The sequence below is a fragment of the Symphalangus syndactylus genome, chromosome 5, assembly GCF_028878055.3.
Source record: "Symphalangus syndactylus isolate Jambi chromosome 5, NHGRI_mSymSyn1-v2.1_pri, whole genome shotgun sequence".
Taxonomy (NCBI): Eukaryota; Metazoa; Chordata; class Mammalia; order Primates; family Hylobatidae; genus Symphalangus; species Symphalangus syndactylus.
In genome coordinates, this window is record NC_072427.2 from 145,260,873 (window position 1) to 145,274,978 (window position 14,106).

A 14,106-nucleotide genomic window follows, 5' to 3' on the forward strand; every position below is an offset into this window, starting at 1 on the left:
TGTCATATTTGTCTGATGCTTTGTTATTTGTTTATCCTTGTACTGGTGTCTGTGCATTTGAAAGAGCAGACTCTCTTTCAATCTTTACAGACTGGTTTCGGTAGGTTAAAAGCTTCTGTTGGTGTCCTGGGCTGATGAGATTGCCTTCAGTATCATGGTTGAATGGGGTTACAGCCAGATCACATGGTTGCTTCGGGTCCAGAGTGGGATCTTTGGTTCATGATCCTTTTACTAGGGCTTCTAGCAGGCTTGTATCCTATTTAGTGCCTCAGAGGACCAAACTGGCTCTAGAATCATACCGTATAGGGCTGGGGAGGGGATGAGGGTCCACTTCAAGGTCTGTAAATGGTGGGTCTATTATTAGGTGTGTAGTTGGGGAAGAGTTTATCTAGTTTGCTGGGAAGGCTGCTCATGGGTCTCTGAGTGGGTTCCTCAACCTGTGGCACAGAGGAGTTAGTGCTAAGTCACAAGGTTTCCTCGGGGTCTATAGCTGAAACCAGTGTCTTCATGTCTGTCTCTGGGGTCATGGTTGAGTGTGTTTTCTGGCAGGTCTGTGGGCAGGCAGATTTGCCTCAGACTGTAGTTGAGTTGGGCTGGAGCTTGATCCAGGATTGTTTCAAGATCTGAAATAAAACTAAGGTCTGTGTCTGCAGGGTCACTAATGATGTCTCTCTTCAGGTCCCTGTGTGGGCAAACTGCTTTCCAGCATAGCTGAGAAGGGTTGAAGCCCCTTTTCTGTCCAATTTAAGGATCTGCTGTGAAACCTAGGTCAATGGTCTCCTAGTTGGGACATGGATGCGCAAGCCATCCCTCTGTATCCTGAAGTGGCAAGACTGCTCACAGTCCACAGCTGAGAAGGGTGAAGGTCAAGATTCAAGGCTGTTTTACCGTGGAACTGAAGTCAGCAAGCCTATACTGCTGACAAAGATGAGTGAGTCTCACAGCAATTTCCTGTGATTAACCCAGGTCACAGTTGAGAGGAGTTTGAGTGGAGATTCATTTTAGTGTCTTCTATAGGACAGAGGCCAGCAAGCATGCCCCAGAGGTACAGATGTATATGTCTCCCAGGAAGTCTCTGTGGGTGAAGGACTGATCTCAAGTTGTGGCTGACACTAGTTAAAGCCAAGTTAGAGGGCTGTTTCAGGGTCTACACTGAGACTACAGTTGATATGCCTACCTCCTGAGACACTAGTGTGTGAGTCTCCTCCTGGACCCCTGGGCAAATGGTTTTGGCAGCATGACCAAGGCCTAATGGGGCTGAAGGCAAGTCCACAGGAGGATGGGTCCCTTTTCAGGTCTGGAGATGGAATCACTGTTGGTAAGTCTGCCACTTGGATGCAAATCTATTGCCTAAAACAACCATCCTAGGTCGTGGGTTCCACTAGCATTTTACAAACTCCTACTTGAATTCCAAAACTCCCTCAGAGGAACTTTTGTCTGTGGATGGCTGAAAAATTATTGTTGCTCTGGGGGCATATGTGTGGGGGACCACTTATTCTGCCAATTTACTGACTTTCCTCCTAGTAAGATTTTAAAATTACTTTTTCCCCATACATAGTTTGACTTCAGTTTTTGTCATTTACAACTAAATATTTCTATCAAAGTTGAGATAATTTGTTATGGTGGAGAATGAATAAATGAAGAATGTAATGCATAGCTATTTAATATTTCAATTTCTGGTATGCTAATATATTTCAAAATTGATTAATATTTTACCTTTCCAAGATACATTTATTTTTATCAAGGGAAATCTGAAGATTAAATAATCTATTTTAAAAAATTAAATGCAAAAATTTAAGCACTAAGAGAAGTTAATAATATAACTTTGGCAGTGATACTTTTTGTGTCAGCTACAATCAGTTGAGTAATTACTGCAGTAATTTTTCAGAATAATTAAGGAAAAAATCAGTAGATATCAGTTGATAATATTACTATGAGTTTTAGAATGTTTTCTATTATAATGGAAGTGGCATAATAAAATAATATAAAGAAAAGAAGTATGCAATGTTAAGATTTAGCAACCTAGTCTAAAAGGCACTCTTAACAAGGTGAGGGTTGGCAATGTTTGTGATCAAGACAGAAAAAAAAAAAATTCTCATAGCCACTTGAAAAATGGACCAACTAAATGACACACTTTCAAAGTCAACCTTGTACTTTTAATAGACCAAGTATCCTATATTTTGGAGGTGTGTGATGAGATAAAACTGATTTCACAATAGCCCATGTGTAGAATTTCCTGTTCAAACCTTAGTAACACGTTGATGAGAAATCTACTTTTTCCACTCGACTCACTCTGAGCCTTCACAGGGCAGTCTGTGAAGATGGCAGGCATTGTTTGTTCTTGTCCTGGATTTATGCCTTTAAATTTCACCTTTTATTACCCAGCTATAGCAGGCCTTTTTATCAGACTAACCTGGCCTCTCCACTAAAGGATGTGTGACTTTCTGGGGACAGAAGGTATGTGTTGCTACTCTCCAACTCTCTACTAGCCTACCCCATTTAGTGGGTGACTACAAGTGCTCAATATGATACAAAGGAGGTATAATTAATATACAATAAAATCAAAGTAGAATATTGCTGTCTTCATTTGAATAACTCAGGGTAAAAACGTAAAATATGAAATATGTTGAAGGATTTCTTAAAGTTTTCAAATTATTGTTTGTGGAAACCTAGTGGGTTTGTTGATCAACATAATTTAAGTGAAACCTATTAACATCACAATAATGAACAATTAATTTTGTATTTTGTAATCAGTACATCATGTATCTTTGAATAATAATAATTTATATTTAGCTTAGCCATTAAAGATTATTAAAATAAATTAATCAATTGATGAAAGCCAAATACAATTCCTCAGACGTGTAGATTAAATAAAAGCAGTTTTTATTTTTAATAAAAATCAGAATGAGGTAGATTACATAAAATGCTAAAGGTAATAAAAAACAACCAAAATACTTTTTAAAAATTGATCAAAATATTGCAAAAAAAAAGATGTAGCCCACGGATATAGGAGATTTATCTGAAGATTTACTTTCCATGCTTTAACTGACATGAATCAGAAACAGTAACATAACAATTGTGACTAAAATAATAATTAAAATATCAAATGCTTATTGAGAACTTTAAGTGCCAGGTTGAGTGGTAAATGTTTTACATGCAACATTTTACATGTTCTTATTCCCGTTTTAGACTAACAAACTGGGTTATGAAAAATAGAATAACTTTTTAAAGGTCACACATTATAAGTGTCAAAGCTAGAATTAATTCTAGATCTCACTGACTCCAGAGCCCATTGACTAAATGATTTAATTACATTATCTGAAATTTTACAAGTACTTATACAACTAAAGTGGCCTTTACTCACTTTTACAACCATAAAATCATTCTATAAGTTTAAATAAAATGTGCTTTAACATGAATTACCTATACTTTTACTTATCATTTTTTGGTTCATAATTTAGCCAGGAAATAAATTACCAATTACTAATTAAATTACCAATATTTCTATAAGTATTAACAATTTATGTAGTGTTCCTAATACTATTTAGGTTATGCATAAGTCAGCTGTGTCACATAGCATTTTCTGTCATATACAAATATTTAAATTTTTATAATTTTTAATAAATAATTTTTAATAATTTCTTAGAACATTTCAGCCATTAAGAAAAGACCATTTAATTACCCCTATTGATTTTCATTAATGTGTATAAATTACTAAATAAAAGTAATGCAGTGCAAGAAATTTATATATATATATATGTCAACTTTACTGTTACTCATGTGCAGACCGCATAGTCTTAACCATTACTGGATTTCAAAATTAACATAAAAATGAGTGCAGAAGCTTTTCTAATACAACATTTTAATTTTTAACACAGGTGAAGCATCAGACTTTAAGAAACATATTTTTATTCCTGAACTTCTTTATTCCTTAGTAATTTATTGCTTCTCGTTGCCCCAGCAATAATATTTTGTCAAATGCAGAAAATTTATCTTTTTTTTTTTTTTTTTTTTGAGTCGGAGTCTCACGCTGTCTTCCAGGCTGGAGTGCAGTGGCGCGATCTCTGCTCACTGCAACCTCTGCCACCCATGTTCAAGAGATTCTCCTGCCTCAGCCTCCCGAGTAGCTGGGACTACAGGCGCCTGACATCGCGCCCAGCTAATTTTTGTATTTTTAGTAGAGATGGAGTTTCACCGTGTTAGCCAGGATGGTCTCGATCTCCTGACCTCGTGATCGGCATGCCTCGGCCTCCCAAAGTGCTGGGATTACAGGCGTGAGCCACCGCGCCCGGCCCAAAGATCTTTTTTTAAAACAAATATTCATAAGAAACTTGTTTAGGCTTGAAGAAAATTAGAGAAAGAACTTTAGATTCTTTAACGCAAAATGAGCTCCAATACTCGTTCTCCACCTCACCCTTTTAACTGCACTAGGGAATCTTGTATATAAACCATTTATTAACTTCTTAGCTACTGTTATTATAGAGTACGGTCCCTGACATCACACACTGCAGAGATGGATAACCAAGGAGTAATCTACTCAGACCTGAATCTGCCCCCAAACCCAAAGAGGCAGCAACGAAAACCTAAAGGCAATAAAAGCTCCATTTTAGCAACTGAACAGGAAATAACCTATGCGGAATTAAACCTTCAAAAAGCTTCTCAGGATTTTCAAGGGAATGACAAAACCTATCACTGCAAAGGTAAAGCATTTAAAAGATCCTCAATATAACAGTCTAGGATGTGCAGCTTGGGGTACAGGAATGTGGGGAAAGACAAGGGAGTGCTCACATATTTTCTATTTGCAAAGATCAGAATTCCAAGTTGAGATATGCTATTTCAATATAAAATTTGAAGACTGATTTAACTCATTGTTGAAATTTGTAGTCTTTGTCAAATAATTCATGGAGCATGATTTTTACTGAAAATGCAGTGGTATATTATTCTGAGAAAATGATTACAATGGGAGATGAGGGTTTGGGGTCCAAGTTTCTCTGTATGATTCCTGTGCATTCAGGTTCTCTTGTCTGTGAATCCTCTAAACGACTGTATCCACCTCTCCTTTCACACTGTTCCCATTTCTCTCCCTGCAGATTTACCGTCAGCTCCAGAGAAGCTCCTTGTTGGGATCCTGGGAATTATCTGTCTTGTCTTAATGGCCTCTGTGGTAACGATAGCTGTTATTCCCTGTAAGTCTATTTTAGAAGATTACAAGGGGAATTTTCACGTTAATGATTGAATGTGCCTCTAAACATTTCATATTTTCAGGGAATAGAGTTCTCATTGTAATGTATATATTTGGACTAAATGTGGAATGATTATTCTGAAGTTGTCAAAGAATAAATGAAAGAGTAATTGTTGAAAGTATTCGCTTCTGATGCAATTGTATGTATATATTTGGATTTCATAACTCAAAAATATATTCTAGGAGTCTGAAAAACCTTACTGAGAAATAGAAGTTAATTTTTGAAAGTAGTTAAAGCAAGAATTATAAGAACTATATGAGATGGTAAAATTTGGTTCTTTAGATCTATGAAATACTTTACCAAAAAACCACCATTACTTTATCAAATTTTTCTTAAAATCAATTTTATTCCATAGTATTCTAACTCTAATACAAAAAAATTCAAAAAACTTAAAATTATTATGATTGATTTAGATGCTAATTTTTTACAAAGATTACTTTAATTTTTCTAGCTACATTAATACAGAAGCACAACAATTCTTCCCTGAATACAAGAACTCAGAAAGGTATATAATAATTTTTAAAGTTTTAATATTGTACAGTTTATTTTTTCTTGGTCTTAGGCTGTACAAAAATAAAATTTTGGGTGAAAAATTATAAAATTTGGCAACAAATGTTCATAAATAAAGATTAAGGCATTCCCTTGTCATCAACTATAAGTAAAATCACTATGCTTTCTATCTGTTGTGTTCAAATTCTTACTGCTATAATATGATAAGATACAAGTTATTTATTGTTCCTTAAAAATCAGATTAGTTTGTTCATTGATTTTCAAGACATGTATAGAGTGGATTTTTGTTTGCTGGTTTGCTTTATATGGGAACACAATTAGGAGATGAGAGGCTGACCCTTTATTGCGCACCTGTATATAAGCGACTGGGTACTTTAAAACTACATATTTACCAGCCTGTGAAGCTGCATAGATATGTTGCATACATATAGGTTTATACCTTTGCAAATATGTAAAATAATTTTCATTTTTAAAAATTCATATTGGTCTAGATAGTAATTCGTATCTTTATTTAGCACATCATTGTGGCCATTGTCCTGGGGAGTGGATTACATATTCCAACAGTTGTTATTACATTGGAAAGGAAAAAAGAACTTGGGAAGAGAGTTTGCTGGCCTGTGCTTCGAAGAACTCTGGTCTGCTTTCTATAGAAAATGAAGAAGAAATGGTAAGATGTAAATGTTTTAAACACTTTATGAAAAGCTTATTTCGGTCGATAATATATTTGCAGAAATCATCCATATGTGTGGGTATATATATTTAGCTTATATGTTTTCAAGTTTATGTAATATTTAATTGATTGACTTAATAATGTTTTAAAATTCATATACTACTAATGTACTTTTGATTGTTTTCAGTTTTTGCTTTTCATGGAAAACCATGCTTCTATAAATGCTTTGAATCCACAATAAATTTTGCTATCTAATTTTATCAGGCATGATGTGATCTGCTCGTGCAGACTGATCACAAAGTGAATGAACTCATGTGATACAAGTCACATCATGAAATAAAAGTTTCCAGCTCTAGCAGTTCCACCCCGTGTGTGCCCTCATCACTTATCCTGACTCCTCTCCAAAACACTATCTTGACTTTTAATGTTATAAATAACGTTTGCCTGCTTTTGAATTTATATAAAGGGAATCATACAGTGTGAATTTCATGTCTGTATTTTTCACTCCTATCTGATATTTGTGCAATTCCTCCATATTATTGCAGTTATCTGACATTTGTTACTGTTCACTGCTCTACTATGTGCAAAGAACACTAAGAATCCATTCAATCCTGTGTCTCTGGATGGGGAAGTGAGTCTCATGCCCTCAGGGCAAAGAGGACCCTGGGTGGTGCACTGGTAGTCATTGGGTTCCTTTGCCGATCCTCCTCACCCACATCCACCCTGATGTCTCTTGGTATGAGAAGGAAGCACTTCCTCTGGCTGTATTGGTAGCAGGTCTCCTGGTAGATCATCCTTGCCAGTGGTACCAGCCTTGCCTGGTGTTGCGGAGGGGACTCCCCTTCAATACAGAACAGGAGTGAGCTTTCCTGGGCCTCCTCCTATTGCCAGGTCGGGTGCAGGGAAACAGCAAGCTTAGGTCACCTTCTTGTGTCGTGTGGGGAATGTAACATGCTCACTGGAACACTTGGTTGATCTCTGATGCTAGGGTCCCAGACAATTTCATCTTTCTCTTTCCAGCTTTCAGAGTTCTCCATTGCTTTTGTCTTTCATTAATCCCAGAGTTTATAGTTGTTTTTAGTAGGGAGTAGCAGAGAGAGACAAGTCTACGTCACCTGGTCAGGACCACTGTTATTCCACCAAAACCGAATCAGATAAAAGTGAGGGCTTATCTAGTTAAAGAATGGTGTGGTGCCCAGAAAACCCAATCTGTAGCTTCCATGTCATTTATTTCCAAATGACAACCTCTCATTTCTCTTCTAAATCTCCAACTCTGAGAAATATAGTACAAAAATAGATTGATTTAGTCACAGTATCTGGAGGAATGAATGCACAGTATCAGGAAACTTATTTAAATCCTTACTGTGTTTATTCAGTCAATTGGGGTAACTATTATAATGCAAGAATTAAAATTTCTTTATTAACATGAGAAGAAGAATAAAACTACTAAGTACAAACGCTGAAGAGTTCATTTATATCAAAATTATAAACATTTATTAAAGTTTTTGGTACTGCAAATAGTGGTTTTCAATTTTAATATATTTATAATGTTTTCATAATTATTATTTAAGTGAAAATTCTATCTTTTCTTTTAGAAATTTCTGGCCAGCATTTCACCTTTCTCATGGATTGGTGTGTTTCGTAACAGCAGTCATCATCCATGGGTGACAATAAATGGTTTGGCTCTCAAACATGAGTAAGTTGTTTTGTATATGGCACTACATAGCAATATATATATATATATATATATATATATATGATAAATTCAGAAGAATAATATGAATAAATCTATGTGGAATCATAGACATGAAGAAAGATGTGGAAAGTTAGTGAAATATTGACATAAATATTTTACAATAGACCATAGTAGTCCGTATATGTCAATCGCTCATTGGTCAGCTGGTAACCTTCTTGGTTATCAAATGACCCAGGGGTGTCCAATCTTTGGCTTCTGTGGGCCACATTGGAAGAAGAATAGTCTTGGGCCACACATAAAATACACTAACACTAATGATAGCTGATGAGCAAAAAAAAAAAAAAAAAATAATAATAATCTCAGAATGTTTTAAGAAAGTTTACGTATTTGTGTTGGGCCGCATTCAAAGCCTGGGTCACATGCAGCCCATGGGCAGCAAGTTAGACAAGCTTGAGCTGGACTATCAGGGAATTGCAGTGCTTGTTTTCATTAAAAAGCCACACTTACTTTTTTACTTAAGAATATCCTCAAAGCACAATAGTAGTGCTGTTGGCATATTGCTGTAATTTTTTTATTAGTAGTTATTGTTGTCAATCTCTTATTGTGCCTAATTTAGAAATTACACTTTATCTAATTATGAATGTGTAGAGAAAACATAATCTCTCTATGGGTTCTGTACTATCTGCTGTTTCAGGCATCCACTTTGGTCTTGAAACATATCCCCCGTGGATGAAGGGAGACTACTGTATAGAGTGTTCGGAATAATGACTCTTACTAATATTATGAAAAATTTAATTACCCTTTTCCATAAAATTCTTTTCATACAGTACATGAAAAATGCTTTTGTCTCATGAATCATTTGCTTAAAATGTAACAGAATATGGATTTTTCTCCATTACAGGATGAAAGACTCAGATCATGCTGAACATAACTGTGCGATGCTATCTCTACATGGACTTAAATCAGACCAGTGTGGATCTTCAAAAATATATCATTGTAAGCATAAGCTTTAGAAGTAAAGTGTTTGCGTTTGCAGTGCATCAGATAAATTTTATATTTCTTAAAATAGAAATAATATTATGATTGCATAAATCTTAAAATGAATTATGTTATTTGCTCTAATAAGAAAATTCTAAATCAATTATTGAAATAGGATACGCACCCGGTGTGTGATGTTCCCCTTCCTGTGTCCATGTGTTCTCACTGTTCAATTCCCACCTATGAATGAGAACGTGTGGTGTTTGGTTTTTTGTCCTTGTGATAGTTTGCTGAGAATGATGGTTTCCAGCTTCATCCATGTCCCTACAAAGGACATGAACTCATCATTTTTTATGGCTGCATAGGGGGAGAGGGGAAGGATAGCATTAGGAGATACACCTAATGTTAAATGACGAGTTAATGGGTGCAGCACACCAACATGGCACATGTATACATATGTAACAAACCTGCACGTTGTGCACATGTACCCTAAAACTTAAAGTATAATTTAAAAAAAAAGAAATAGGATACACACAATTACTAAAGTACAGATATGCTAGCATTTGCATCGGGCTCATTTTGCTCAACATGATATTTGTGGTATTCAGCCTTTCTAAAAGTTGCATGTTATGTGAGTCAGTTTATATGAAGTATCAAGAACAGTCAAACCCACAGAGACAGAAAGTAGAATAGTGGTTGCCAATGCCTAAGGGAGGTTCAAATAGGGGATGACCACTAATTGATAGAACGTTTCTTTGTGTCATGATGAAAACTTTCTAAATTTCAGTAGTGGTGATGGTTGTAACTCTGTGAATATACTAAAAATCATTGATTTTTAATCATTTTAAGTGGATGGAATTTAGGCTTTGTACATGACACTTCAATAAATCTATCCAGAAAAAAAAAGCCTCTCCTGGGATTGTTTGTGACTGCATTTATTCTCTAAAGTAATTTTTAAACATTAGCTTCTTTATAATATTGACTTTTCTAATCAACATAAAGTGTTTCCTTCAATGTACTGTGTTATCTTTAATTTCTCTCTATTGTATTTTGTATTTTGGGGGATTGAAGTCATACAGAAATGTAGGTATTTTACATTCATGCTTTTGTAAATGGCATCCTGATTCTAAAATTCCCTTTAGTAATTTTTGTTGTTATAAATAGAAATACAATTGATGTCTGCATTTTGATTTTATACCTACTTATTCCACTGATTTTATATATTTAAATCTATTATGTCAACTATTGATTTTCTTTTTCTGGGTGTTCTATATAAAGAGCATTTTATCTGCAAATCATCACACTTTTAGTTTTTTTAATCCATGTGCTATAACTTAGTTTTATTTTCATTTTTTTCCACTGGCTAGGGTTTTATACCCATAGTTGAATAGAAGGTACAATCAAAGTTCTGTGTGTATCATATGTATCATTTTCTGGTTTTGGCAAAAAATACTTCAACATATTATTCATATTTACAAAGCTTGGTTTTTTTTTATCCTATCTTTCTCATATCGTGGCAGTTTTATAATATTCCTATTTTCTAATAGATTTTATCAATTCTTGTAACATTTTTATTAATTTGTATCAGTTGGAATGATATATGTTTTCTTTATATAACGTTTTTATAAACTACTTTTATTTTTTCAAATGTTAAACCAGCCTTTGTTTCTGAAATAAATCCATGATGATCATTGTATATTTCTCTCATAAAATATCACTGCTGGCCAGGGGTGCATTGGCTCACATCTGTAATCCCAGCACTTTGGGAGGCCAAGGCGGGCAGATCACGAGGTCAAGAGATCAAGACCATCCTGGCCAACGTCCTGAAACCCCATCTGTACTAAAAATACAAAAATTAAAATTAGCTGGGCATGGTGGTGCGCATCTATAGTCCCAGCTACTCGAGAGTCTGAGGCAGGAGAATCACTTGAACCAAGTGGGCAGAGGTTGCAGTGAGCTGAGATTGCACCACTACACTCCAGCCTTGCAATAGAGGGAGACTCTGTCACAAAAAAAAAAAAAAAAAAAAAATAGTGCATATGTATTTTATGTAGGGATTCAGGGTAAGATTTGTTTCTTCATCCATGTTCACAAGGATATTTGACCATGTTTTTATTCATAGCTATATACTTGAAAGGTTTTGGTATCAAGGCTATCTTGGGAAGAATTTCTGTTTTTCTATAACCTGGAAGCGTTTGTTGAGAGTACTGCTTTATTTTTAAATGTTATAATTCACTAGTTACGTCATCTGAGTTTGTAGACTATTTATGTGTGAAAGTTTATGTCTAAACTGAATTTCTTTAACACATGTGGGATAGACTCAGATTTCTATTTGAGGTACTGCATTTGGTAATGAGTATTTATGAATTTTCTATTTCATATAGACATTAAAATGTAATAAAATATAGTTCTATTGCCTCTAAATAACTCTAAATACCATCATGGTATTTCCATGTTGAATCTAGAAATAGGCCAGTTGTGGTGGCTCGAGTTTATAATCCCAGCGCTTTGGGAGGCATCACTGTGCCTGGCCCTTATCAATTTTTTAAAATGTTAAATTAGTTAGTTTTGGGGATACGTTAGTAGGTGTATATTTTTAGTAGTCTCATCAAATTTTAAAAGTATTTTCAATGAAAATACCTTTGGCCTTGCTGTTCTCTCTATTGTAACATTATTCTTTATCGTGATTTTTTACTGTTTATTCATTTTTTCTTATATATCACTTGTATTTCATTTTAGCTTTCCTATTTTTAATTTATTTTAGTGCATTCACAGGTAATTTTTAGGTCATCTTTTGTAATCTATGTACATTGAGGGCAATCAGTTTTGACAAGAAAGACTTTTGTTCTACTTTTCTTATAATTCATATAAAAATTGTGACCATTCATTTTGATAATTTCTTTCACCTATATGTTATTTAGACATGTATTACTGAATTTAAAACTATGTAAGGTTTGCAGATTTTTTTTATTGACTTCTGTCGTAGGCAAACTAGTTAGAACATTTTCTGTGAAGCTGGAAATATTCTTCATCTTTGTGTCCAAAGATGTGGCTAGTGTGCTGAGAAACTGGTTTCACATGTTATTTATTTTGTATTAATTAATATTGAATTAGAATAGCTATTTTGTAACTGTCCACTGGCCAAGCTTGGCTAGTGGTACTACATTGAAATCATAGTCCTATATTTTTTACTAATATGCATGCTTAGAATTATGAGATTATAGTATTTGGGAAAAGCGTCTTTTGAAATTAAATATGTGAGTATTCTACATATGCGTCAGTGTGTGCATATGAGTGATAACTACTTGTCCAGTTCAAATCTTTCTATCGGCTTGTTTGGTGTTTCTATGGTTTGTTTGTGTGTTAAGCAGGGAGAGAAAAGTGTTTAAAATCCCATTTATGATTGTTCCTTATTCACTTTATTCAATTATATGTTGAACTTGTAGCATTAGGTACATGCAATGATAAAAATGTATATTACTAGTGGTTTGGAAAATTAATCTAACATTATGAAGCATGCTTCCTCAATTCCAGTAAAGGGCTTGCCTTAGATTAAGACAGCACTATTACGACTGTAATAGTGTTCTACCAGTTTGTGAGTTATGGTATATGTTGTTAAATATTTTATCTTCAACTCTCCTTGTTTAAATATTTTAATTTTAATTTCAGTGTGTACATAGTAGGTGTATATGTTTATGGTGTCCATGAGCTGTTTTGAGAAAGACAGGCAGTGCATAATAATGACATCATGTAAAAATGCTGCATCCATCTCCCTAAGGATTTATCCTTTGTGTTACAAACAATCCGATTATACTCTTTAGTTATTTTAAAATATACAATTAAATTATTATTGACTGTAGTGACCCTGTTGTGCTATGAAACACTAGGTCTTCCTCATCCTTTCTATCTATTTCTCGTACCCATTAATTAACCATTTTCTCCTCCTTACTACTACCCTTCCACTGTCCTTCTCAATCTCTGGTAACCATCCTTCTACTCTCTCTCTCCATGAGTTCAATTGTTGTGATTTTTAAATCCCACAGCTAAGTGAGAGCATGTGATGATTGTCTTCCTACGACTGGCTTATTTTATTTTATTTATTATTATTATTTTTTTTTTTTGAGACGGAGTCTTGCTCTGTCACCCAGGCTGGAGTGCAGTGGCGCGATATCTGCTCACTGCAAGCTCCGCCTCCCAGGTTCACGCCATTCTCCTGCCTCAGCCTCCCGAGGAGCTGGGACTACAGGCGCCCGCCACTACGCCCGGCTAATTTTTTGTATTTTTAGTAGAGATGGGGTTTCACCGCATTAGCCAGGATGGTCTCGATCTCATGACCTTGTGATCCGCCCGCCTCGGCCTCCCAAAGTGCTGGGATTACAGGCGTGAGCCACCTCGCCCGGCCTGGCTTATTTTATTTAACATAATGACTCCTGGTTCCATTCATGTTGTAGCAAATGACAGGGTCTCATTCCTTTTTTATGGCTGAATATTACTCCATTGTTGATATATACCACATTTTCTTTGTCCATTCATCCGTTGATGGACACTTAGGTAGCTTCCAGATCTTGGCTATTGTGAACAGTGCTGCAACAAATATGGGAGTACAGCTATCCCTTAGGTAAACTGATTTTCTTTCTTTTGGGTATATACCTGGGAGTGTGATTGCTGGATCATATGGTAGCTCCACTTTTATATTCATTTTTCTTTATGCTTACATGAAAGGAATGTCTCATAAAGACAACAAGCAGTTATTACTGAATATATACATTCTTTGCTTTCAAATTCAAATTACTGTATACTTAATATAATTATCAATTTCTTAAATATAATCCTTATGTATTTTATTTGTATGGAAATATATAAGCACAGGTATTAATTATAACTTCATTTTTATTACATTCTGATTGAACATTACCAAGTGTTTAAACTCTGTTGTTCCCTTATGTTTTCATAATAAATATTTTCATTGTTTACTTTCCACATACAAACTTGTTAATTTAATACAATTT

General features: G+C 34.8%; 1 protein-coding gene across 1 annotated transcript; it reads left to right on the forward strand.

The window, feature by feature from the left end:
* The first annotated feature begins 1,014 nt into the window (after positions 1–1,014).
* Positions 1,015–9,170, forward strand: LOC129483367 (NKG2-A/NKG2-B type II integral membrane protein). Its single transcript, XM_055280661.2, has 7 exons — positions 1,015–1,318; positions 4,485–4,700; positions 5,091–5,186; positions 5,695–5,748; positions 6,269–6,420; positions 8,019–8,119; positions 9,021–9,170. The coding sequence occupies exons 1-7, from the start codon at positions 1,252–1,254 to the stop codon at positions 9,130–9,132; spliced, it is 798 nt and encodes a 265-aa protein (XP_055136636.1). The 5' UTR covers positions 1,015–1,251; the 3' UTR covers positions 9,133–9,170.
* The last annotated feature ends 4,936 nt before the right edge of the window (positions 9,171–14,106 follow it).